The 25,470-nt window shown below is 41.9% G+C and overlaps 1 protein-coding gene across 2 annotated transcripts in view; it reads left to right on the forward strand.

Annotated features, from left to right (window-relative positions):
• PIP4K2A (phosphatidylinositol-5-phosphate 4-kinase type 2 alpha) overlaps positions 1–25,470 on the forward strand; it is a 123,777-nt gene that overhangs the window by 75,806 nt on the left and 22,501 nt on the right. For both annotated transcript variants that reach the window (XM_064162514.1, XM_064162515.1), the window contains exon 4: positions 14,434–14,586. In XM_064162514.1, the coding sequence (XP_064018584.1) occupies positions 14,434–14,586 (153 nt within the window). The remainder of the gene's footprint in view (positions 1–14,433; positions 14,587–25,470) is intronic.

Genomic DNA, 25,470 nt, shown 5'->3' on the forward strand with positions numbered 1-25,470 from the left:
AAGCCATTTCCTCTCCTCCTGTCCCTTGTTACTAGGGAGAAGAAATCAACACCCATTGTCAGATTATGAATCCTGCTGTATGGCCACTAACTTTTGGTGAGATCTTTTGCTAGTAGGTGGAGAAGAAGGATGACTTGGATTGGTTTCATTTGGTAGAACTGTCATGATGCCATCACACATTTTTTTTATTATCCTGTTTACTGAACAATTGTCTAAGAAAGAAATGCACCAAGGCTCACGCCAACAGTTACTACAGTTACATCAAGTTGCATTCCTGCTTTGATTTTTCCTGATGGACCAATGAGAATCCTGTTGATTGGGAATTTATTTGATCCTTTTATATGATGCTTGCTTTTTTTTCTTGACAAAGGAAGAGATCAGTGTGTCAGAGGAGGGACTTTTAAGATTACTCATAAAATTAGGGTGTCAGCTCATGTTTGCTGTCTTTCAGAAGATGGGTTGATGGCATCACGAGGCAGTCAAAGTAATCTTTCAGTTCACAGAATGGCAGAATGTCAGAGGATGTAAGGGACCTCCAGAGATTGAGTCCAACATCCCTGCCAAAAGCAGGTTCACTGAGGGTAGTCCACGCAGGAATGCATCCAGGCAGGTCTTGAAAGTGTCCAGAGGAGACTTCATAACCTTTCTGGGCAGTCTGCTTCAGGGCTCTGTCACCCTCACTGTAAAGAAGTTCCTCTTCGTGTTGAGCTGAAACCTTCTCTGTTCCAGTTTGTAGCCATTGCTCCTTGTCTTATTGTTGCTGACCACTGAAAAGAAATTGGACCCAGCCACTTAACACCCACCCCTCAGGTATTTATAGAGATTCATCAGATCTCCTGTCAGTCTTCTCATCTGCAGACTGAACAGCCCCAGAGCTCTCAGTCTCTCTCCATAGGAGAGATGCTCAAGTGCCCTACTAATCCTTGTGGTTCTCTGCTGGACTCTCCAACAGGTCCCTGTCTTTCCTGAACTGATGAGCCCAAAACTGGACACAATACTCCAGGTGTGGTCTTATCAGGGCAGAGTAGAGGCGGGGAGAAAGAGCTCCTTAGCCCTGCTGGACACACTTTTCTTGATGGTCTCCAGGATGCCATTGGCTCTTTTGGCCACAAAAGCACATTGCTGGCCCATGCAGAACTTGCTGCCCAAGTCTCTCTCTGTGGAGCTGCTCTCCAGTAGGGCAGCCCCTAACCTGTACCTGTGCCTGATGTCATTCCTCCTCAGGTGAGGACTCTGCACTTGTCCTTATTGAACTTTATGAGGTTTGCCTTCCCCCAGCTCTCAGCCTGTCCAGACCTCATTGGATGGCAGCCCAGCCTGACTGAGTGTCAGCCACTGCCCCCCCAGTTTTGCTGTAATTAGCTTAAACTGGCAAACTTAGCACCCTCAAACCCACTGCATTCCAGAGCACTGTAGAAATGCAGTGCTGTTTCCCTTCAGAAATTCCTGCTGTAACTGTGTTTTACTGCTGTTTATGTTTGCTGATGATAACAATGACAAAACAAGGTCGAGGGACTTGCCACTAAAGGTCTTTGTTTTTTCAGATGGGGAACTAAAAATGGTTTCATAGTTGTGTGGTTTGGGCTTTGGGGGGTATCTAACAACGTAACCAAACAACAATCCAGAAGAAGAAAATGCAAACCACATCCTGGGGGTTGATTCAGCAAAATCAGTTATGAGATCAAATAAAATCCTCAGATCTATTTAGAATTTCAAGTATATTTAGCAAAAAAAACCCAACAAATGAAACCCAGAAGATGGTTAATATTCATTTTGTCCCAAGGAAAGGCAATGTCTGCAGCCCCTACTTCTTTGGGGGTTTTGTTGCCCTCAAAGCAAGCAATTTCACAGCATCACAGGTTGTTAGAGGTTGGAAGGGACCCAAAGAGATCATTGAGTCCAACCCCCCTGCCACAGCAGGACAATGCTATCTAACACAGATCACAGAGGAACACATCCAGACAGGCCTTGAAAGTCTCCAGAGAAAGAGACTCCACAACCTCTCTGGGGAGCCTGTTCCAGTGCTCTGTGACCCTTACAGCAAAGAAGTTCCCCCTTGTGTTGAGGCAGAATCTCTTCTGCTGCAATTTACACCCATTGCTCCTTGTCCTATCCCAGGGAGCAGTGAGCAGAGCCTGTGTTGTCCCCCCCACTCCTGGCAGCCTTCAGATACTTACAAACATTTATCAAATCCTCTCTAAGTCTTCTCTTCTCCAGACTAAGCAGCCTCAGGTCCCTCAGCCTCTCCTCATAAGCCATGCCCTCCAGTCCCCTAATCATCCTCCTAGCCCTCTGCTGGACCCTCTCCAGCAGATCCCTGTCCCTCTTCAATGGGGGAGCCCAAAACTGAACACAGCATTCAGTTTAGTGCTCTGAAATCTTTCTTGCTCTCCTGGACTGTCCTGATATTTTGTTTGGCTTTTTTTTTTTAATATCAGTGAATATCTGTGTTATTTGTAATATTTTTAATCATTTCAGTGTAGACTTTGCAATCTTTTGAAGATTTAAAAAAAATCACTAATATTCTGAAATATTTCTAATAAACATTTTTTACTATATTTTAAAATGCTTTTCATTAACAATATGTTTAAAATATTTTTAAACTATTTTTAATAGTTTTTAAATAGTTTAAAATATTTTAAAACTATTTAAAGATACTAATGAATACTTATAAATATTATGAAATGTTTATTTGTGATTAATACTTTGAGTATTTTTAAGTACTTATGAATATTTGGAAATATTTATTTGCAATTAATATTTTGACTTTAAATGTTTATAATGAATATTCTGAAATATTTATTTGTAATTAATATTTTGAGTATCATAAAATGCTTATAATGAATATTCTGACATATTTATTTGTAATTAAGATTTTGAGTATCATAAAATGCTTATAATGAATATTCTGAAATATTTATTTGTAATTAAGATTTTGAGTATCATAAAATGCTTACAATGAATATTCTGAAATATTTGTTTGTAATTAATATTTTGACTATCATAAAATGCTTTTAATGAATATTCTGAAATATTTATTTATAATTAATGCTCTTGATATTTGTAAGTGCTTATAAATATTTTGAAGTGTTTATTTGTAATTAATGTGTTCAATATTTTCAAATTCTTATAATGAATATTTGGAAATATTTATTTGCAATTAATATTTTGACTATCATAAAATGCTTATAATGAATATTCTGAAATATTTATTTGTCATTAATGCTCTCAATATTTGTAAGTGCTTATAAATATTTTGAAGTGTTTATTTGTAATTAATATGTTCAATATTTTCAAATTCTTATAATGAATATTCGGAAATATTTATTTGTAATTAAGATGTTAAATATTTTTAAGTACTTACGAATGTTTTGCAGTGTTTATTTTGAATATTTTTAAATACTTATGATGAATATTCTGAAATATTCATTTGTAATTAATATTTTGAATATTTTTCAATGGGGGAAAAAATACAAGAAAAAAATAGCAAAAAAAAAAAAGAATAGAATCAACCAGGTTGGAAGAGACCTCCAAGATCATCCAGTCCAATCTATACTTATAAATTAATATTTCCACTACTTTGAGTATAAATTAATATTTTGAGCATTTAAAACTACTTATGAATATTTTGAAGTATTTAATATTAATTCTTTTTTTAATATTTTTGAGCACTTAATATTTTGAAATATTAATATTTTAAGTATTTTCATACTTACAATTAATATTTTGAAGGATTCATTTTCAGTATTTTTAAATACTTACAATTAATATTTTGAAATACTTGCAAGGAATATTTTGGATGTTTTTAAATACTTAATGAAGATTCAAAAATATTTATTGTTACTATTTTGAATATTTTTAAATACTTATAATGAAGACTTTAAAATATTTCTTTATTATTACTATTTTGAATATGTTTAAATACTTATGAAGATTTTGAAATCTTTATTTTTGATGACTATTTTGAATATTTTAAAATAATGATGAAGATTCTGGAATATTTGTAATGAAAATTTTGAACATTTTAAAATACTTATAAAGATTTTGAAATATTTGTAATGAAAATTTTCTATATTTTTGAAATACTTATAATGAAGGTTTGGAAATATTTATATGTAACAAATATATTGAATATTTTTAAAGTACTGACAAGAAATCTTTTCCAATGTTTATTTATGATAAAGACTTCAAATGTGCCTTCAAAAAGAAATGAGGTTACAGAAAAACCCATCAATCAAATTCAAGTCACCCTATTATGAGTCAGATACAAATCATCCTATTAAAAGTAGAAATGAATTTAATCAGCCTATTAAGAATAGAAATTAATGTAATTATCCTATTAAAAGCAGAAATTCCTTCATTTTTATGTTACAGTCTCTATGATTTTTAAAAGGACTCTAATTTGGCACAGAGTAACTCACTGTTGTTCTTGCAGATAATCTTTGTCTTCAAGGAATATATTGCAGTGAATGTTGGTTGAAATAATTGTCTTAGAGCCAGAGATGAACTGGAAAAAGGCTGTGCAGCATTGGAACGAGGGAAAGCTTATGGAAGAGATAGCAAATAACTTTCCCTGGCTTAGTTCTTCCCATAGAATGATTTTCAGGAAGGGTGTCCTAATCAATTGTGAGCAATGTCGTTCCCATTATTGAGCAAGATAGGATTGGTTTAGATAAATAAACCCAATTACCTTGTTCATTAGTCAGAGACATCAGCTTAAATCAGGAAGAACATTCATTTTAAAAGGCTTTGTTTTCAGAATGCTCTGCAGATATCCTTGATGAGTTGTTCCAGAGGGCAAATTGTGCTCACTCATAAGGAAAGGCTGGGAGGAAGAAAAAAAAACCCTCACCTCATGGAAAGAATTTGGTGGTGTACACTCCAGTTACTGGGCTGTGCTCATTTTAATTATTGACATCACATTATTCACTTTGTACAGCAGTTCTGTGGGCTGCTTAACACACGGGCTTGGTTCACACATGGGCAGTTTAGATAGGGAATCTTCTCTTGGAGAGCTCCTCTTATCCCTGAAGAAGGATTTCAGGATCATAACATGCAGGTTTTTTTTTCCTTGAAGTATTCTGGGTGACTTCAGAGTCAGGAGAAGTCCTAAAATTGTATACAAAAATCATAAACCCATAGAATTGGTTTGGTTGGAAAAGGCTTTTAAGATCACTGAGTCCAGATGTAACCTAACACCACTGTGGCCATTAAACCATGTTCCAAAGTGCCCTGGCTACACATTTCTTGAACACCTCCAGGGATGGTGACTCCACCACTTCCTTGGGCAGCCTGTTCCAATGCCTGACAGTAAGGCAGTTATTCCTAATCTCCAACCTAAACCTCCTATGGCACAATTTCAGGCCATCTCCTCTCATTCTATCACCTGATACTAGGAAAAGAGCCCAAACCCCACCTCACTGCAAGCTCCTTTCAAGGAGTTGTAGACAACAGGAGGTTCCACTTCAACATGAGGAGAAACTCCATTACAGCAAGGGTGCTGGAGCCCTGGAGCAGGCAGCCCAGAGACACTGTGGAATCTCCTCCTCTGGAGACTTTCAAGATCTACCTGGATGTGTTCCTGCCCCAGGTGATCCTGTTTGGCAGGGGAATTGGACTCTGTCTCTAGAGGTCCCTTCCAACCCTTAATGTTCTGTGATTCTATGATTGCTAAGATTGCATCAAATTAAGAAGTTGGCTGATTTTTCTTAGCAAGTGGAACAGAAGTGGTGATTAGTCAGTATCAATGAAAACTGCATTTGAACAGGAGAAAAACTTTAAAACCGTTTTAGCCACTTAGATAAATTCTCAAGGGGAAGAGATGCTTGCTTTGTGCTGGTGGATCATATGGATCTCAGATGGAAGGTAATTTTGTAGGTATCAAAGTAATTGCCCAAGAAGGAGCATTAAATCAAGACAGATTCTGTCTTGATAAGGTAAATTACCTTGATCTTGTATTTTTCTTAGTGTCATTGAAAAGAATGAACTGAACTCTTAAGATCCTCCTAATATTAACAGGAAAATACTTGAGAGCATTAACTGTTCCTAATGGAAAAGGAAAAAATATATTATTAGAATATAGATGTCATAAGCACCTTGTGACAGTCCTCACTTCATTTCTGATTTCTGCACTTCCCCTCACCTTTAGGCATTGCTTTTGCAAAGGTTGTTCTACAGAAAGGTCTCTTCTCCCCAAAACATACATGGGGTAGTTGTTGTAACTTCTAAAGTTTCTTCTCAACTCAATTGTGTTCTGATGTTAAATCCAAGAGGACAATTCTACAAGGAAAAAACCCAACATGTATATAAGACTATCTTCTGTGAAATGCAAAGTTACGAGAGATTGCCTGGCAAGCAGCAAGCTTAACACCCCCAAACAAGCCCTAGAGAAACAGGACCTACTGCTGTTAGAAGTGCTTCTGCTGCTCTTGCCCTGGAAAGGGAAATTTACTTTTCTATGCTCCAGCACATCTGTTCTTGCTTAAAGTTATTGCTGCATCCTGCATCTGGATTCTGCTAGGCGAAAAAGGTGCCTGGGCTCTTGCCCAGCAAAATACAATTGCTTATAGCAGAGGGCACCAGTGTGTCCCAGTGTACCTAAGGAGCTTTCTGCTGGCATGAGCAAGAGCACAACTGATTTCCCTTAAAGTTTTGGTACTTGGTGTAACAGGAGATGTGCTCAGATCTCACTTTGTCTGCAGGAGCAGTTTGCAGAGGTTCTCTGTACAGAAGAAAGAAGTCCATGAAGAACTTTCAGCAGATGTTCTAGAAGTTCTTTTTCATTTAGAGATGTTTATTGCTTGTGTCTGTCCATTTTTTTTCCATATAAAATGCTAAAATCTACAATTAAAATTAATAATTGCTACTTTTAAACAGTTTCCCTAATCACAAGGCAGATGAACTCATTGTCCTTCACTTCTGATAGCATCTTTCTCTGTGGAAGTGTTTACAGAGTCCAGACTCTGATGTGGCATCAAGAAGGTCATGCAAATTCTAGGCTCATTTTCCAGAAGTTAGCCTTTGCCATTATTTTCCCTTCAGATATGTAGACTTCAGATCACCAAAATTCTTGTCAAGCTATGAATGTTTCTGCTTATTTCTTATGACTTACCCAATCCTAAGGCATAGCTTGTAAGCTCTTACTAGGATTTTCCAATCTAAGATGATTTGTTTTCTCAGACAAATACTAATCAGAGCTCTCTGATGGTGGTTCTGCACTGAAATTCTTGTCTCCATTGATTGGCCTTTAACACCTCTAGCATCAAAGTACAGACAGCAAGGTCAGCAGTAAATATGTCAGCAACAATGATGCTAGGAGTTGGATCTTTTTCCTGAGACATATTTTCACTGACTGTTTAATAAAAGGCATAAAAATTCCTGGAAGTAAGAACTGGCTTGAACAGCAAACTCCTGTGCTGGTGATTTTAGGATGGTGATTCTGTCATCACATGAAAAGCTCTTGAGCTCATCTGTCAGGTGAGGTTCCTGCAGCAGTCTGTGGGTCCCAAATGGACCTTGGCACCAAGATATTCAGAAGTGCTGATGTGTTGGTTGACATAGGCACAGGCAAGTAGTGGTAATAAGATCTAGAGCCAGCTGTACTAACAAAAGCTGTGGCATTTGTGGTCTTTCCAGCATGTTAAAAACTAAGTGGACAATCAGAGTGTTACATTGTAGGCTTTGGTGCCTTAAGTGTGAACCCAAATGTGAATCTAGTGGCAGTGGGATTTAACCCTTGGCATGGGTTGCAGCAGAAATTTTAATCTGCAGTGCCCAGCAGTGTCAGTGGTAGCACATCTGTGGTAACAGGTTTAAGAAGGGGAAAATGTTGCTGTTTATCTGCAGCTGGAGAGAGAAGTGAGAAAATGTGAGAGAAAACTCTGCAGGCACCAAAATTGTGGGGGGAAGTGCCTTAGGTGCTGGAGCAGAGGCTCACCTGCAGCCTATGGTGAGACAGTCTGTCCTCTGGCAGCCCATGGAGGTTAGGTGTGGAGCAGATATCCACCTGCAGCTATGGAGAACTTCATACCAGAGTAGGTATGCCCAAAGGAGGGTGTGAGTCTGTGGGAAGCCTGTGGTGGAGCAGATTTTTGTCAGGACCCAGGGCCCTGTGAGAGAGGAGGCTTTGCTGGAGCAGATTCGCTGGCAGAACTCATGACCCACACTGGAGCAGTCTGCTCCTGAAGGACTATATTCATGCTGCAGCAGTTTGTGAAGAGATGCAGCCTGTACAAAAAGGAGTCGCTTTGGAGATGTTTGTGGAGGGCTGTCTCATGAATGGAACTCCATGCTGGAGTAAGGGAAGGGTGTGAGGAGTTCTCACACTGAGGAGGAAGGGTCAGCAGGGGAGAACAGGTTGCCCAGGCAGGTGGTGTAGTCACCATCACTGTCTCTGGAGGGTGCACATGGACATTTGAGGACATGTTTTAGTGGTCATGGTCTTAAGCTGATGGTTGGACTCCATGATCTTAGAAGTCTTTTGCAATCAAAACAATTCATGAGATGGCTCCAGCCCCCCTTCACTATCGCCTGTAGGGGAAGTCAGGAGTGAAGTTAAGCCTGGGAAGAAGGATGGGGAGAAGAAGTAGTTTTTATGTCTCTTTATGTCTCATTACCCTACTCTGGTTTGGCTGTAATAATTTCTCAAAGTCGAATTTCTTTTGCATGTGTCTGTAACCTCTCCCTGGTCTTGCCTCAGCTCACGAACATTTGGTTACCTTTTCTCTCCCCTCTCCAGCTCAGGAAGGGAGTGATAGGAGGGCTTTGGTGAGCACCTAGTGTCCAGCCAGGGTCAGCCCCACCACAGTGGAGCTGGAAGCTTCCTGAGGAGCTGTGCGTGGGCCGGGCAGCAGTGCTCTCGCTGTTGTCACAGCAGAAGAGCCAGCCCAGTGTGTTGTAATTCTCCAGCAGCGAGGAACCGCTGCCAGGCGTTCCCACTGACCTATGATTTCAGCCCTCACAGAGCATCATCTGTGCACTTGTTTTTGCCTGCTTGCTCATGCAAAGCTTGCCCAGAAGCAGTCTGAAATAGCCCGGGATGTGATCTGATTTCTCTCTGGGGTACTTTGGCCTTGTGAAGCTCGTTTTAGCCTTCCACAACTTTGGGATGAGATCACAGTACCAGGAAAGCCTTGTTTGCCTTTGTCCAGACATGGTGAAAAGGGAAAGATTTAAACCCATGAGAAGCTGTTAAGCCCCCATCAGTTGGAAAGCTCACAGTTCTTCCAAAGCTTTCCATGCTTTGTCACCAGACTCTTCCAACTGCCCTTTCCTCTCCTCCCCCCTTCTTTTCTTGCTTTTTTAGCAAAAGCTCTGACTCAATCACGATTTATTGGCCTCTCTTTTTAGATTAGCTACACAAAGTACTTGTGTAGCATCCAAAACGGAGTTCCTGGCTCCAAAGTTTCTGAAATACAACCTTGTCTCCTCAAGTAGCAGTTAGAAAACAATGACATTTACGTTTGGATGTGTGAGAGATTAGAATGAGCTAATTAAATTGACCTTTAAATCTCTCCACCCTCTTGGAGGCTGTGGCTAATCCCTGGCCTCCCACTGTGGAGATAAATATCCGTGCTGGGAACGTTTTAAGCCAAGTGGGCAGAGGAGGAAGAGCCTCACCAGCAGTTCATCTTTGAAGAGGAAGGCAATGCTTTGCCAGTTATAAATACAACTTGCAATTATGGAGGAAGCAGGGGGATGAGCTTTTCCTGTCCTTCAGTGCCTCTGCTTCGTGTGTTTTCCTCACAAAAATGGAGGGAAAATAGCTCCAAACTGCTTTACTTGTTGCTCTTAGAAGCGACCAAAGTCTCTCTGGAGAAGAGTTTATTGGATTCTTTTTATCTGTCCAGTGTGATATGACTGGCATTAGCAGTAAGAGCCACCAGGATGATTGGGAGACTTCAGCATCTCCCCTGTGAAGAGAGGCTGAGAGCCCTGGGGCTGTTTAGTCTGGAGAAGACTGAGAGGGGATCTGATCAATGTCTGTAAATATCTGAGGGATGAGTGCCAAGTGGCTGGAGCCAAGCTCTTCTCATTGGTCAGCAGCAATAAGACAAGGAGCAATGGCTACAAACTGGAACAGAGAAGGTTGCAGCTCAACATGAGGAGAAAGTTCTTTACACTGAGGGTGAGAGCCCTTGAACAGGCTGCCCAGAGAGGTTGTGGAGTCTTGTCAGGAGACTTTCAAGACCTGCCTGGATGCATTCCTGTGTGGACTACCCTGGGTGATCCTGCTTTGTCAGAGAAGTTGGAGTCAGTGTTCTCTGGAGATCCTTTCCAGCCTCCAAGGTTCTGTGATTCTGTAATTCCATTACTGTTATTTAATTATTGCTATTCTTACTGACCTGTGTGCAAGGAAAAATAGACTCCCAAAGGCTCAAGCATTAGGTGATGTTGTAGCTAGCTTCTGTGGACTCTTGAGGATGCTTCTCACCAAGTATTTGCCTTGATATTTTGTGACTTTGCTCTTTAAGATGCCACTTACTGCATGGCCTATAATAAATAATGAAAAAGTTGTCAATGATGCTGAAGTGACAGCAGCCAAAATGTAATTGCCAATGAGCAATTGACATTTCATGTAGTGCAGACTTGCAGAAGATGCTAAATCCATCCAGAGAGTGAAGTGGGATCTAGAGAAGGAATAGATGCAAAACTCACTTGGATCACCTGGCTTTCTGAGCCTGTCCAAGGAGAGGTGCCTTTTAATACAGATGAATATGGATAAAAAGGAGAACAGAACTGCTGGGCTGTGAAGGCTCTGCTCAGGGTGGTAGTAGCTCTGAAAAGGAACAAGAGGTCAAAGAGTTCAAGAAGTTAAGTCCTGCCTAGGAGTAGCTCCACATTTAGATGCATAATTTGGAAGGTATAATGTAAGACCAGAAAAAGCTCTTAACTTTTTTTAACATCTCTTCATTTTACACCTGAGACTAATGCTACATATATAGTTTTGGTGCTAGTCATCTTGGAAAAGGACCATGAAAATTTGGATATAATAAAAATAAATAGAGAAAAATGGCTTCAGAGGAGTTTAAGGACATAGAGAATTACTTGTAGGGGGAGTGGCAGGGCTTAACCTGCTGCACTTAACAAAACTTACAGTTGAGCAGCTAAGTGGTGGCTATCCTTGCAGAGAAAACAATGTTAGAGACAGCAGGAAAGAATAGGAATGACTGGAAAAAGAAATCACCATTTTAGCAACACAGGTGATGGAATGCTAAAAAAGACAGTAACTACAGGGGTAAATCTTGGGCTTTTGAAATCAGAAAAAATCAAGATTGATTGTTTGGTTTTGGGTTTTTTTTTGGAAGCTGTACCATAACCAGAGACTGGAGGTTGGTTTGGGCATGGTTAGGTGAAATGAAATGACTTCTTATGGGGAGCAGTTGTGTAGCCTTCTGCTGAAAGTTCCAGAAGAGCTCCTGTGAATTCAAAAGAATTGTAGATGGAGTCTTCAGAGCACCTCTGGAACAAAACTTTTTCCTTTCCTAATAGAGATGTACTGTAGGCAGTGAAACTCTGGAGATTGCTGGGGGGTTGGGAAAGAGATGCTGGGGCAAGAGAAAGGCTCTGTAGTACAACTAAATAACCTTTCAGTTAAGTTTGCTAAGGAATATTCTGTTGCTGGGTGAAATGCTGACATCTAATTGAGGTGTGCTGGTTAACTCCTTGTATCAAGACCTCCTTTGGGAATGAAGCACTAGTAAGTGGTCTGGCTCTTACCCATTTGTATTTAGAGCTGTGTTTTTATCATTTTATCAATTTTATTCTGTGCTGTGGAACAAATTCTTTGATTTGTAGCCTTTCAGCACTGAAGCCCAGGTGACTATTTCTGGTTGCCTGCTACTCAGTGCAGTGCAGGAGGTATTTTTTTTAATATTGTTTTCTGTGATGGCTGTGAGGTTTCCATCCAGTGATTTCTCAGAGGGAAACAATTTGAGAGAGAGGGGGAAGTATGTGAAAGAGAAATTTATCTAGCAGAGGTGTCTCTGAGCTTGACACGTTAAATGTGTCTTCAGTTGTAGAAGTAATTACACAAGTAATTTAGCGTAGTCTTTAAATGACCTCATAAAAGTATTCACACTTTAAAAGTACAAAACCTTTTCTTTCTCCTGAGACCAAAAAACCAGCAGGCACAAGATTAAAACTTCACAGATGAGAAGTGAATGGGGAATTGGCAGAACATGCACACTTGGAGCAGGAGACTTGCGGCGAGTTGCTAAGTGAAGCTGTTAAGTGGAACAGGGTATGTGTGGCTGACAGATGTTTTAATTGTGCCAGAGGACCCAGGCATACCATGGCAGAGTTGGAGAAGCTGGGAAAATCTGAAGGGGACAGGGCAGTGTGACCCTTTTTCCTTGGAGTTCTGTGCTCAAGCAGAATAAGCAGATGATTTTGATTAACTTGGGACTAACACTCCAACGTTGTATAGCTGGAGGCATGCTCTGCTGGTTTCCTGATACAGTATGGAAGTGCTGTGTGATAGCAACGATGGTAAAAGGGTTGTCAAATCATCTTGGTGGGTAGGAGTTGGGCATTACTTTGTCTGTATCTGAAGGATATCCTCCCTGTTCTGGCTCCATGGCTCATAGATCTTTGCTAAGTGAGGAGTGGTTCTTTTCCCATCTGTTCATATTCTGCTTAGTCTTCCCCTAATTAAGCAGCAGAGCCAGAGGGAATTCAAGCTGGTATTTGCCATGTTCTGTCTCTGTCTGTCTCTCCTTTTCCCCTCCCTCAGCTTTGCTTGTATTTTCCTTTTGGGAAAGGGAGATGCTTAAGCTTCATTCTTTATTTCCTTCCTAGTCTGTTACAGACACCTCACCTAAGGAGGAGACGTCGTTGCTGGTGGTGGTAACAGGTCTGAGTGTAGTGCTGAACAGGGAAGCAGAGGAGAAGCTCTGTGCTGCTCTCTTTAGGCAGGTTCAATCAGCTTTTCTTCCAAGCCATTTTGTACACAGAGTCCTCTAGCAGAACTTATTTTACTGTCTGTACTAACCATCACTGAAATTTATCTGTGTGTTCTGGCAAAAGTCATATGAATCACAAGAGTATTCTGCCATGTCTCTTGCTGTCACATGCAGTTTTGAGAGACAGTGTGCCTGAGAGCAACCTGAGCTACAGAACAGCACAACTCAGTCTGACTGAGCACTACTATGGAACTAATCTTCCCCTCTTGAGTCTGTAGGAAGTTTGGTCTGTTTTATAAAAGGATCTACTGTACAAGGATATTGCCTGCTTATCACTAGGTGTGAAATCCCTGGGATAGCTCTGGTACTAGAACTCAGAAATCCAGCTGTGATCTTGTTTGTAGATCAGATCATGCTGGCCCAAGAGCAAAACCTGCTCAGCTTTAAAGTAGTACCATTGCTACAAAGGAATCCTCTATAGTTATTGTGGTGTAATTCAGTGTTCCTTTTGGTTTCTGAAATCTGTGGTTTCATCCCCAAAATTCATAAAGTCGATGTAACAAAGTGCAATCATTTCTCATCCCATCTGGAGAATGATTTTTGAACTGCTGATGGACAGCACCTTCCCCTAAACATTGTTTGTTTCTCAGAGTATTTTTGAAGTGATTTCATAGAATCACAGGACCACAAGATGTTAGGGGTCAGAAGGGACCTCCACAGATCATAGAGTCCAACCCCCTGCCAAAGCAGGACCATAGAATCTAGTGCCAGTCACACAGGAACACATCCAGACAGGGCTGGAAAGTCTTCAGAGAAGGAGACTCCACAGCCTCCCTGGGGAGCCTGTGCTCTAAGGGCCTTACAGCAAAGAAGTTCTTCCTCGTGTTGAAGTGGAACTTCCTGTGCTGTAGTTTCCATCCGTTGCCTCTTGTCCTATCCCAGGGCACAACTGAGAAGAGTTTGTCCCCTCTCTCTTGACCCCCAGCCCTCAGATATTTATAAACATCGATTACATCCTCTCTAAATCTTCTCTTCCCCAGACCAAACAGCCCCAAGTCCCTCAGCCTATCCTCACCGGGCAGTGCTCCAGCCCCTTCATCATCTTCATAGCCCACTGTTGCACTCTCTCCAGTAGATCCCTGCCCCTCTTGAACTGGGGAGCCTGAAACTGAACACAATATTCCAGATGAGGTCTTACCAGGGCAGAGTAGAGGGGAAGGAGAACCTCCCCAGTCTGCTGGCCACACTCCTCTTAATGCACCCCAGGATCCCGTTGGCCTTCTTGGTTTGGATTGGAAGGGACCTCTGAAGGTCATCTAGTCCAACACCCCCCCACCACTAAACAGGAGCATCCTCAGCTAGACCAGACACTGCAGTCTGTTTTCGTGCTTCACAGAATTCCACTCAGTGCTCCATGGATTGAAAGAGAATTAAAAAAGCTAAATGTAAGTGCTGTGTAGTTCTGATCAGAAGTGGTTGCATCTCTTTGTCTGACTTGCTGCTGTTTGTTTTGTTTTCAATGACTCGGCAGAACTCGCTGACGAGAAGCGCACCCCTTGCTAACGACTCCCAGGCGCGCAGCGGCGCCCGCTTCCATACATCCTATGACAAACGGTACATCATCAAAACTATAACCAGTGAAGATGTAGCAGAAATGCATAACATACTGAAGAAATACCATCAGGTAAGACCCTGGTTACTGTCAAGGAGTGGAGTCTCTGCTTAAATGTTTCAGTGCCAGTCTTCAGGGGTCATTTCAGACTTTTCCCCCTTCACCATGATTTCCCCTTTGTGGTTTTTTATGTCTGCAATTCACAAGGCTGTGCTCTTCTAAATGTCTAAGCTAGATGTAGGGAAAATGATATTCAAAGTTGGAGGTCATAAACTCCTTCTCCTTACCAGGAAGATGTTCTTGCTTTCAGCTAACAGGCTTCCAAGCTAGAAGCTGTTTTATTGTGAGCTGGCTTGGAGGCGTTTGTACAAATGGATGGTGCAGGTGACCTCTGTTTTGCTGATCTGACTCTTGAATGTTCAAGCAATTAAAGTTGTATCATAGGAGAAATGAAAAATTGGATGTAATGCATGTAAGATTCCTGTGAATTTCAAATGTTTTAAAAATCAAAACAAAGAGATTTTGCTGATGGAGATTTCCATTAGCGATAACATCAAAAGTCAGCTGTGGAGATCCCTCAAATCATTGGCTTGATAGCTGCCAGACTGTGCCAGTGTGGGTGGTACGGAGGGGTGCTGGGAACAGAACTTGGAAGTAACCAAAAGCCTCAATAACTAATTTTCTTAGCCCCAAGATTTGTTAGGATAACCTGGAAATCTGCAGAAAAAAATCAACCACTAAAAATCATCTGAAAATACCATAGCTGGTAGGAGGGGGTTTTACCTTCCTACCCAAGTTGGGACTTGTAGGGAAATACTTCAGGACATTTAGGTTTGGAGCTTTTTTGCTGTTGCTTTGGCTGATTTTTTTTCTTACAGTGTTTTTGTTTGTCTAATTTTGTTACTTTTTGTAAAACCAATTTTAAAGCCATCTTCTGAGGCGGAAGGAAGGCTAAAGCATGTGTTCAGGGTGCTGCCTGCCATCCTTGGGGTGCTGCTTGACTCTCTGCTCTTCCTTGTTGAAGAGAGATCTCTGAATGCCCTCCAAGTCCAGACTAGCTTGAGAAAGCCTTCAGTGAGTGAAGGCTTCAGGTCAGCCTTCAGATAAGGCTTCAGAAGGCCTTCAGAGTGAAGGCTCTTTTCTCCCTCTGCAAGTTGTTCTTCTATTTAAATAACAAGTAGGATCCTCCACGTGTTTGTTTTTATGTGGATAAATATTGTCACTAACAAATGTCCTAAGACCATCTTCTAATTGCAGTTTTATCAAAGAGAAATTGCAGACTGTGACCTGACTGTGATTTGTGAGAGGTTTCCAACTTAGGATTCCAGCTTTGATCTGAAAGGGTTTGATCCATGAAGCAGTGCAGCAGAGTGAAAGTTTTGGCGTGTGATTGGCATTGGAATGGGCTGCCCAGGGAGGTGGTGGAGTCCCCATCCCTGGAGGTGTTTACGAGGAGACTGGATGTGACACTTAGTGCCAGAGTTTAGTACATTAGAAAGTGTTAGGTGATAGGTTGGACTCAATGATCTCAGAGATCTTTTCCAACCTGGTTAATTCTGTGATTCTGTGGCCTCAGCCCATCAATCCACATCTCTTTGCAGAGCCTTCCTACCCTCAAGCAGATCAACACTCCTGTGGTTCATACCTTCCAGACAGGCATTCCTAGTAATGGCAATTCCATTGCTCTAAGGACTCCCTTCTTCATGTGATGGAAACCAGCTCTTGGTTTTTAAGGCACCTTTGGTAATCTATCCTACACCTCTCTGTCCTTCATTGCTAGTTGGGCATCTGAGAGACATTCTGATTTATACTGAACTAGGATTAAAATGTCATGGAGGTAGCTTTGTGGTTGCCAGCCCTGAGTGCATTTTTTTTTGCCAGTTTGTTGATTGTTATGGACAGCAGTGTAGGAAATAGAAAAAAATATTAGACTCCAATCTTCCTTCTTGGTGATGACAGATTATCCAGTTTTAGACTCCACAGTCACCACAAGGTTAGAAAGAGACATGTATCTTGTTTCTGGAGAGTAGAAATAAAGCTTATTTTGCCAGCAGCTGGAGATTGTGGAGAAGCATGTGCAGTCCACAAGGCACTCCAATCCTTTCTGTCCTTCCTCTTTCCATCAGTCAGGAGGTGCAACAGCCTTTCTGTTCTTTGGAGCTCTGAGGAGCTGAGATTGTTGTTACACACCCTGCATGCTTAAGAAGGAGCAGGAATTGTGCATAGCTTGTAAAAACTTGGGAATCCAAAAATGCCAAGTCTAGATTGCCTGAATTTTAATTGACCCCAATTATGATGACACAATTGTACACCTTAGAAAATTGGGTTGCTCTCAGGAAACAGCAGCTTAGGAGTGAAAACAAAGTGTGAACTAGGCTAACCTTTGTGGGTAGCGTCCTATTGCAGGATCCTATGGCATTTTGCAGAAGTCACCAAGTTAGGTGCCCCATAATTTACAGCATTATTACCACTATTTAAAACTATCAAGAGTAAAAGATAATTCAAACAGACAAAATTCAAAGCCTAAGGCTACGTTATAGAAATGTGTAAATAACTAAAAGTGAGAGCCAAGCTTGGAGGAGTGTCAGGAGGAGTTACTATAGAAACAGCATCTAAATATATATATATATATATAGTCATTTTAAATTCCAACTGTTGAATTGTAAATAATAGTTCTGACAATTGTAAATTCTGGTTACTCTCCAAAATCCTGGGTTGCATTCATTTGTTTACCCTGTCTGATGTGATGCCTTTTTGGTGCTGGGTTGTTTTTTTTAGTGTCAGTCAGGCCCACAACCTCAGGCAGATGGTGAACACTTCAGTCTAAACACTGGCAGTTTCTGTCAGCTCATCAGATGAGTCTGACACTTTCAGTGCTGAGGAGGAACACTGGAGATCATTATTTTCTCTGGCAAAGTTTTATTGTAAAGCCCAACAAAACCTTGAGCCCCCCAGTTCTAAGCCAGCTGGGGCAGCAATGTCTTTCTCCATGCTTAGAGTTGCAAAGTGTCTTGGTATTTATGAGTAGCCTGTGAAGCCCATCATGGGGCTTTTTAACTTGGAGAGAAGGAGACTAAAGGGTGACCTGATTCATGTTTATAAATATGTAAGGGGTGAGTGCCAGGAGGATGGAGCCAGCCTCTTCTCAGTGATACCCAGTGACAGGACAAGGGGCAGTGGGTGGAAGCTGAGGCATAGGAGGTTTCATGTGAACCCAAGAAGGATTTTTACCCTGTGAGTGTGACAGAGCACTGGGACAGGCTGCCCAGGGGGGTTGTGGAGTCTCCCTCTCTGGAGATATTCAAGAACTGTCTGGATGTGTTCCTGTGTGATCTGCTCTAGGTGATCCTGCTCTGGCAGGAGGGCTGGACCAAATGACCTTTTGAGGTGCCTTCCAGCCTCTGCTATTCTGTGATTGTATGGACAGAGCAGCCTTATGTCTGCATTTAGAAGGCACACATTATAGGAATGTTTTGGTTGGAAAAGACCTCTAAGATGGAGTCCAACCAGCAACCCAACACCACTATGGCCATTAGACCATGTCCCAGAGTGCCATGTCCACACATTTAATGTCACCTCCAGAGATGGTGACTCCACCACCACTTTTTACAGTGGCTTGTAGTGATAGGAAAAGGGGAGTAGGTTTTAAGCTTGAGGAGGGGAGATTTAGGCTGGAGATTAGGAAGAAATTCTTTCCTGTGAGGGTGGTGAGACACTGGAACAGGTTGCCCAGGGACGTAGTGGATACCCTCTCCCTGGAAGTGTTCAAAGCCAGGGTAGATGAGGCCTTGAGCAACCCAAGCTAGTGGGGGTGTCCCTTCCCATGGCAAGGGGTTGGAACTGGATCTCTAAGATCTCTTTCAATTCAAACTATTCTATGATTGTATGAATTCTATTCTGTGATTTTATGAACTTTGTAATAGTTGCTTAAAATCCTGCAAGCAGGTATCTGAATCAGGACACCCTGCCCTTTCCAGTGAGATAAACTTGCTTTAAATCTTAAACTGATTTAAACTGGTGTTGAATTGGAGTCTTGTGCTCTTTGGGAAGAGATGGCAGGCAGGATAGGAATATTTGAAAATAAATGAAAACAACACCTTTTGAACACCTTATTTTGTGTTTCTTTCTTTTTTTTATTAAAATAGACTTGAAAAGAGTTTTATTATTCTTCAGTGCTGACAGTAAAGGAAAGATGAGTTCAGTAAAGAAAAAGAAGTGAGAAGCCATCTGAAAGCTGGTGAACGAGACGGAATTGTTAGCATAGAAGCCTTCCAATCTTAAACTACTCATAAGTGCAGGTACCCTTTAGGTTTTCTATAGGTGGCTGTCCCTGTTGACTGCACATTCTCTTCCCTACACTGGTAATTGTATGCAGAACTGACACCTATTGCACTGCCTGTTTGTCTCCCTGGCAACCAGCAGAAATGAAGAATAGTGGAAAAGGAAAGGTACTGCCCATTTACTGGAGACAGCAAACAGCAGAGTGCCAGGGAAGTGAATGGAAGAAAGGAAGGAAGAGAATGAGGTAAAAAGGGGAGATGGCAGCTTAAAGGAGAAAACAAAAGCAGGGGGAAAATATCTTAACTTTTGGAGAACAAAAAAATATGAAAGAAACAGGAAAGTAAATGAAAGGGAAAAAACGTAGGCAATAAGGTGAAAAAAGACAAACCTGCACCAGGAGGGGGGTACAAGGCTGCACAGGAATCAAAGAATAGCCAAGGGTGTGGAGCAGAAGTAGGAGAAAACATTAAAATGGTAAATAGAAAAATGGTACTGTAGGCTAAAAGCCACTTTGTCACACAATTTGTGACCATGTAGGCTGGAGAATACCTCAGGGTGAAAAAAAGTGGGGCCTCAGGAATTAGCACTGAGATAGGCTGGCATCAAGCTGCTGAAGCAGAGCTGCATTTCAGTTTGTGTCATCCTCTTCCTGTGGTGTTGCCTGCTGAGGTTCTCAGTGGCTTCCTTTCTGCTAGCTCCCTGAGTTGCATCTGCATGTATCACAGAAAGGGAAAGGGCAGGTAAAAAGGCAAAGCCAGGCAGTGAAATCTACTTTTGCTTAAACACAGATGTGCATGACAGAATCTCCAACCTAAACCTCCCCTGGTGCAACTTGAGGCTGTTTCCTCTCATCACTTGTTACGAGGGAGAAGAGACCAACATCCACCTGGCTCCAATCTCCTTTCAGGGAGTTGTAGAGAGCCAGAAGCTCTCCCCTCCCCTCAGCCTCCTATTCACAGAATCACAGAATCAATCAGGTTGGAAAAGACCTTTGAGATCGTCGAGTGCAGCCTATCACCCAACACCTTCTAATCAACTGAACCGTGGCCTCTTTATAAACACCTCCAGGGATGGGGACTCCACCACCTCCCCGGGCAGCCCATTCCAATACCAATCACTCTTGCTGTGGAGAACTTCTTCCTAACATCCAGCCTGAACCTGCCCTGGTGCAGCTTGAGGCTGTGTCCCCTCATCTGTCACTGGTTGACTGAGAAAAGAGACTGACCCCACCTGGCTACAACCTCCTTTCAGGGAGTTGTGGAGAGCAATGAGGGCTCCCCTCAACCTCCTTATCTCCAGACTGAACGGTTCCCTCAGCCACTCCTCACACAAGACTTGTGCTCAACAGCCTTCATCAGCTTCATTGCCCCTCTAGAAGCAGAAGGTGGAGGTGAGAATGTGTTCTCATCTGAACAGTCTGCATTTCACCTGCTGCCATGGGCCCGGTGTTCCCAACAGGAGAGGTGAGAGCAGGAGGCTCATTAAGGTGGGCATTAGATGGAGCTGCCGAGGAGCAATATACAAAAGGGCCATGTGACCATGGGCTGGAACTGCTACCCAAAACCACATCAGCATTTTCAATGGGAGATGGGGAAGTTTGTAGGTAATTATCTAACTGTACAAGAGAAGAGACTTGGCTGGGCTGGCTCTGGTGGGACCACATCATCTGCTGGTGGGGCCTGGGCTTCACCAGCAGATGGTGTTTCCTCTGTGTTTGTTTTATATCTATAAGCCTTTGATCCTGTGCACAGCAGTCAGAAGAAATCAGCACACCCAGTGACTCATTTGATTGTTAGCAGTACCAGTGGTAATAAACAGTGTTCCTGGTAGCAGATCTGCAGCCTAGGCAATCCCATGTGGTGATGACATTTAGATTTTGTTGCACTTTGAAGGTAAAATTAACACTGGCCCCAGTCTGAAGCAATGTGAGATAGAAGGGTATGAATCACAGAGCTGGGATCTGAAAACTTGTGTTTATTGAACGCTCCTTTAAATAAATGATAACCATTTTCTTACATGACTTGCCAGGAGAAAACAGCTTTAGGTGATTTGAAAATCTATAACTTTCTGTTGTGGACTTTAGTTTAGCTAATTAACCTTTTCACTGTGTCACAAAAGGTAAACAGTGGAATAGGCTCCCCAGAGAGATGGAGGGAAACATCTCCTTGTCCCTGAAGATGTTTCAAGTAGGCAGGGGGACATGGTTTAGCACCAGCCCTGGTACAGTAAGAGAATGGTTGGACTTGATGATCTTGAAGGTCTTTTCCAAACAAAAGATTCTATGATTATATAAATTCACAGTGGATAATTTTCCATTAAATGTTTAGGATTTGAGGAAATAGCAATAGCTGGAATATTCTGGAACATGATATAACTCTGGAGGTCTTCTCAACCTTCTTTGATGGGAGGCATGATTCCACATGACAAAGCACATGCTCATAACCCCTTTGCGTTGTGGAGGATTCTTCTGATGGCTTGCAAGAGAGTTTGAAAGAGAAAGTTGAATCAAAAAATCAAAAAGAGGACTATCAATGTCTTGTCCTTCACAGTGTTCAAAATGGTTTAAAATGATTATGTTGCTTACCATTCACTTTGTTTAATGAGAGTATCCCAAGGAATGTCTTCTCACATAAATGTTTGGTCACTCAAGCATGGTGACCTTGATCGTAGAATCATAGAATCAACCAGGTTGGAAGAGACCTTCAAGATGTGCAGCAAAATGAAGACTGTCTGCATGGGCAAGACCTGATGGGGTGTTTATTACAGCACCCTTTAAGTATGGTGGATTTTGTTGCTGCATGCAAGGACTTGTAAATGTGGTCACTAAGTATGGCAGTTTAATTCAGCAAGGCTGCTTGACAGACTTGTTGTCATGTTCTCCTTAGAAAGAGCAGAAAGAGGAGAAGGTTTCTTTCCTTTCACTGAAGTTTAGCAGGCCTATTAAGCATGTACTAGCCTATTTTCTAGGCTTACTTTTATTCCATCTGTAAGTGGGAAACTTCAGGAAATCATTCCTAAAAAGCACCTTGAGATGGCTAAATTGCTACTTTATTTATATCAAGACAGACAAATTGAAAAGTCTGCCAACCACAATCACCAGTGCAAGTCCTGCTGCACTCCCCCCTAGACAGATGACACATTTTGCCTCCTCTGTGATACAGACATTGGGGGATTGATAGTTTCCAAAGTAAGAAGTTCTAGACCAACCTTGTAGATGCTGAAAGCAAGTGGCATCCCTCCTTTTTTCCCCTTTGTCTCCCTATCAGGCTAGGAAATGCTGTCACAGGAAGCAGTGAAGGCATTTTAGAGGCTGGTCGTTAAGCTGCAATGGCACAAGTGTGGGCAGTCAGCAGGGAAGAGCTGTTTGTGGTACATGCTCTGCTTTGAGAAGGTCTCTCAGAGGTCTGCAAGAACACAGCCAAGTTCCTTTTGATGAAGTGAAAGGTGGTACAAGCAAAGCTTTTCATGTCCTGTGTTCCATGCTACTAACATTGCCCTCTTAGAAGGCCTGCTTGCAAAATACTGAAGTGAAGCAACAGTGCTATCAAACAGCTACCCCTAACTTAGCAACAGGACTTAAGTGACCTTCATTAACTGCTTTGTTTTGACTTGTTACTGGATACAGAACACTTTGGGAGGGGGCTGTATATGGCTAATATTTTAGTCTGTGTTATTGCAGTAGCTGTGTCACATGTGTTATGTGTTAATGACATTGCTGGTTTGCTGATGGGGATGCTCAGCACCAGAGAGGTTAAAATCAGAGTTAGCAATAGGGTTGAAAAGAGGGTTTAAGTGTCAAGGCTGTGACCCTAGCAGCTGCATGGAAGGGCAGGGGGTTGCTAGTCTGGTACTCAAGATGCCTAGCTGCCATTCATTCATGTGGTACAAGCCCTCTGTATGATCAAGTTTCTGCCTCTCAGATCTCCACAGGGAATATTGAGATCTCTTCATTCCAGTTCTCTAGTTAACAACTGTAAGATTAAGAATGGTTGGGCCCATTAAGGAGGTGTGTCCTGAAATTCTATGCTCCCAAATTCTTCTGGGAAGCTAGGTTCTGCAGGGGTGATTGAAACAAATCTAATCATCTTAGAGAAGTAATTAGTATGTGTTTTCATAAGAACACCCCTTTCCACCTATAAAGCATTAGACAAGTATTTACCTTTAGGACAGATGCCAAGACTTGGCAGAGTTAGGTAGTGTTTGGACTCAATGATCTTAAAATTCTCTTTCAACTGACACCATTCTGTTATTGTAAGTACTTGATGTTTATAAGTAAATAATCAATGTGGTTTGGCTGATAGGGATTAGTACTTTAAACAACTCTTCTGTAACCTCAGTGTTAAGGGTTCCAATTTCACTCTATGATCAGATCTTCAAGGGAAACTACTGATGGTCATAATGAACTATCTATCCTGTCACACAACTGCTCTGTGAGGTGGCCTCACTCTTCTCAGTGATGCCCAGTTACAGGACAAGGGACAATAGGTGGAAGCTGAGGCATAGGAAGCTCCATGGAAACATGGGGAGGAATTTTTTCCCTGTGAGGGTGACAGAACCCTGGCACAGGCTGCCCAGGGCGGTTATGGAGTCTCCCTCTCTGGAGATACTCAAAACCCACCTGAATGTGTTCCTGTGTGATCTGCTTTAGGTGATCCTGCTCTGGCTGAGGGGTTAGATTGGATGAGTTTTTGAGGTCTTTCCAGCCCCTGACATTCTGTGGTTCTGTGACAACAGCCCTTTGATTGAAAATTCTCCCATTCAAGAACTCTAACTTAGTCTTCTGCACCTTTCAAACACAGAATTCTTCCCAGGTGCAAAGTAGTTAACCTCTGTGCACTGCTGAGGGCTGACATCTGCTTGGCTTTTTGTACTGTCACAAGTTCTTGATATTTTGGAGCACGCAATCATGTTCCCCTCCTAAGGTTCTGATTTGCATTTGCTGGTCCTCTGCAAGTGGTTCAAGATGTGTTGCCCATTCATAGGCAATTTGAGCTTAAAAATGCTTTGCTGTGAGGTGACACAACCACGTCTCGCAGTTACATCATTGTGATGTCTGCTTTGGTGCTTGCGACCACCGCCACAGCTACAGGGCAGACAGAGAGGAGTGCTGCAATTTAGACTGTGCCAGCTAAGTTCAGCAGAGCTCATGTGTCAGTCATGAGTTAAAATTATGTTCAGTTCACAGGCAGCAACTTCCATCTTGTTCATTCCTTGTGTTTCTTGCTGGGCAGGATTGCTTTCATGACTCTTGAATACTTCACTGCAAGGCTTCTCAACCACTGGAACAGGCTGCCCAAGCTGATGGTTAAATCCCCACCCCTGGAGGTGTTTCAGAGGCAGAGATGCTGCGCTGAGGGATACAGTTTAGCACCAGGCTTGGTAGAGTTAGAGAGTGGTTGGATACAATGATCCTCAAGGTCTTCTCCAGCTGAAATGGTTCTGTGATCCTATTTGAGGCTTATATTTTAACATTTTCTCTAAGTTCTTCAGTTTGACACTTGGTAATAGCAGCAAAAGGGAAGCTGGTGAATCCTTTTCAGGTTTACATCCTTGTGCCTTAACTTTTTCTCAGTTCCATAAAATATGAGTGGCTATGTTTGAGTTGGCTGTAGGATTAATGCAGTATGGGCATCTTTATTGTGGGAATGAATACTCACTCTTCAGTAGTTCTCACCATTGGTGTAGCCTCCACTTTTTCTGCTTCTTCAAGTCTTTCCAACAGAAATTCAAACTATGAATTGTAAGGCAAGTGATGAACTGAAACAAAAGACAGGTTTTTAGGTGCAGGTGGCAAATCTTTTTCAAGGTTATTAGCCTTTTTGTAATGGAATCTGGTGACCTTAAGGGCATACAATGATTCATAAACAACAAAAAAAATACAGGAATCTTCCACTTCACTGCTCAACTCTGTTGACCCTGAAATGCAACCATCACGTGGAAACAAGCAGAAAGTTGATGGTAATAAATAATCCCTCTTGCTGGTGACTGCACCATAAAGGTTCATCATAACAAGCAAATATTGAGAGTGGAGAAAGGCAGAAAATAAAACTGAGCTGGATCAAGAGAGCACAAAACGCAGCGGTGTGATGTTCAGTCAAATAGTTGGGGGTTTGCTTGGGTACAAAATCCACTCTCTGTGTTAGGTGTCTTTTTTTTTCTAGACCATAGAAGTGGAAAGATCTGTCAAGTGGAGCCTCCTCTTTCTGTGAGATTGATATAGAAATCAAGAGGTACAAGTTTAGAAGTTCAAAATGTTACTTTTCAAACAACTTGCTTTAAACTCAAGGAGGGCAGATTTAGACTGGAGATGAGGAAGAAATTCTTGACAGCAAGGGTGGTGAGACTGAAACAGGATGCCTAGGGAGGTTGTGGATGCCTCCTTCCTAAAGACATTCAAGGCTAAACTGGATGAGGCCTTGAGCAACCTGGGTGTCCCTGCTCACGTCAGGGGGGCTGGAACTGGATAATCTTCAAAGTCCCTTCCAACCCAAACCATTCTATTAAGGAACTAGATCTGGTATGAATTTTGGGGAGGGTTTGTCTCCACCTAAATCTGTATCCAACAAATAAATATCCTGTTTCTGGATGATTTAACATTAAGAAGTATCTATCTAAGTATGTATTTAGTATGTTTCCACCCTCATTTTTGTGTTTTGTTTTCTTTTGCCTCTGCAG

Source organism: Pogoniulus pusillus, chromosome 23 (genome assembly GCF_015220805.1).
Source record: "Pogoniulus pusillus isolate bPogPus1 chromosome 23, bPogPus1.pri, whole genome shotgun sequence".
Classification (NCBI taxonomy): Eukaryota; Metazoa; Chordata; class Aves; order Piciformes; family Lybiidae; genus Pogoniulus; species Pogoniulus pusillus.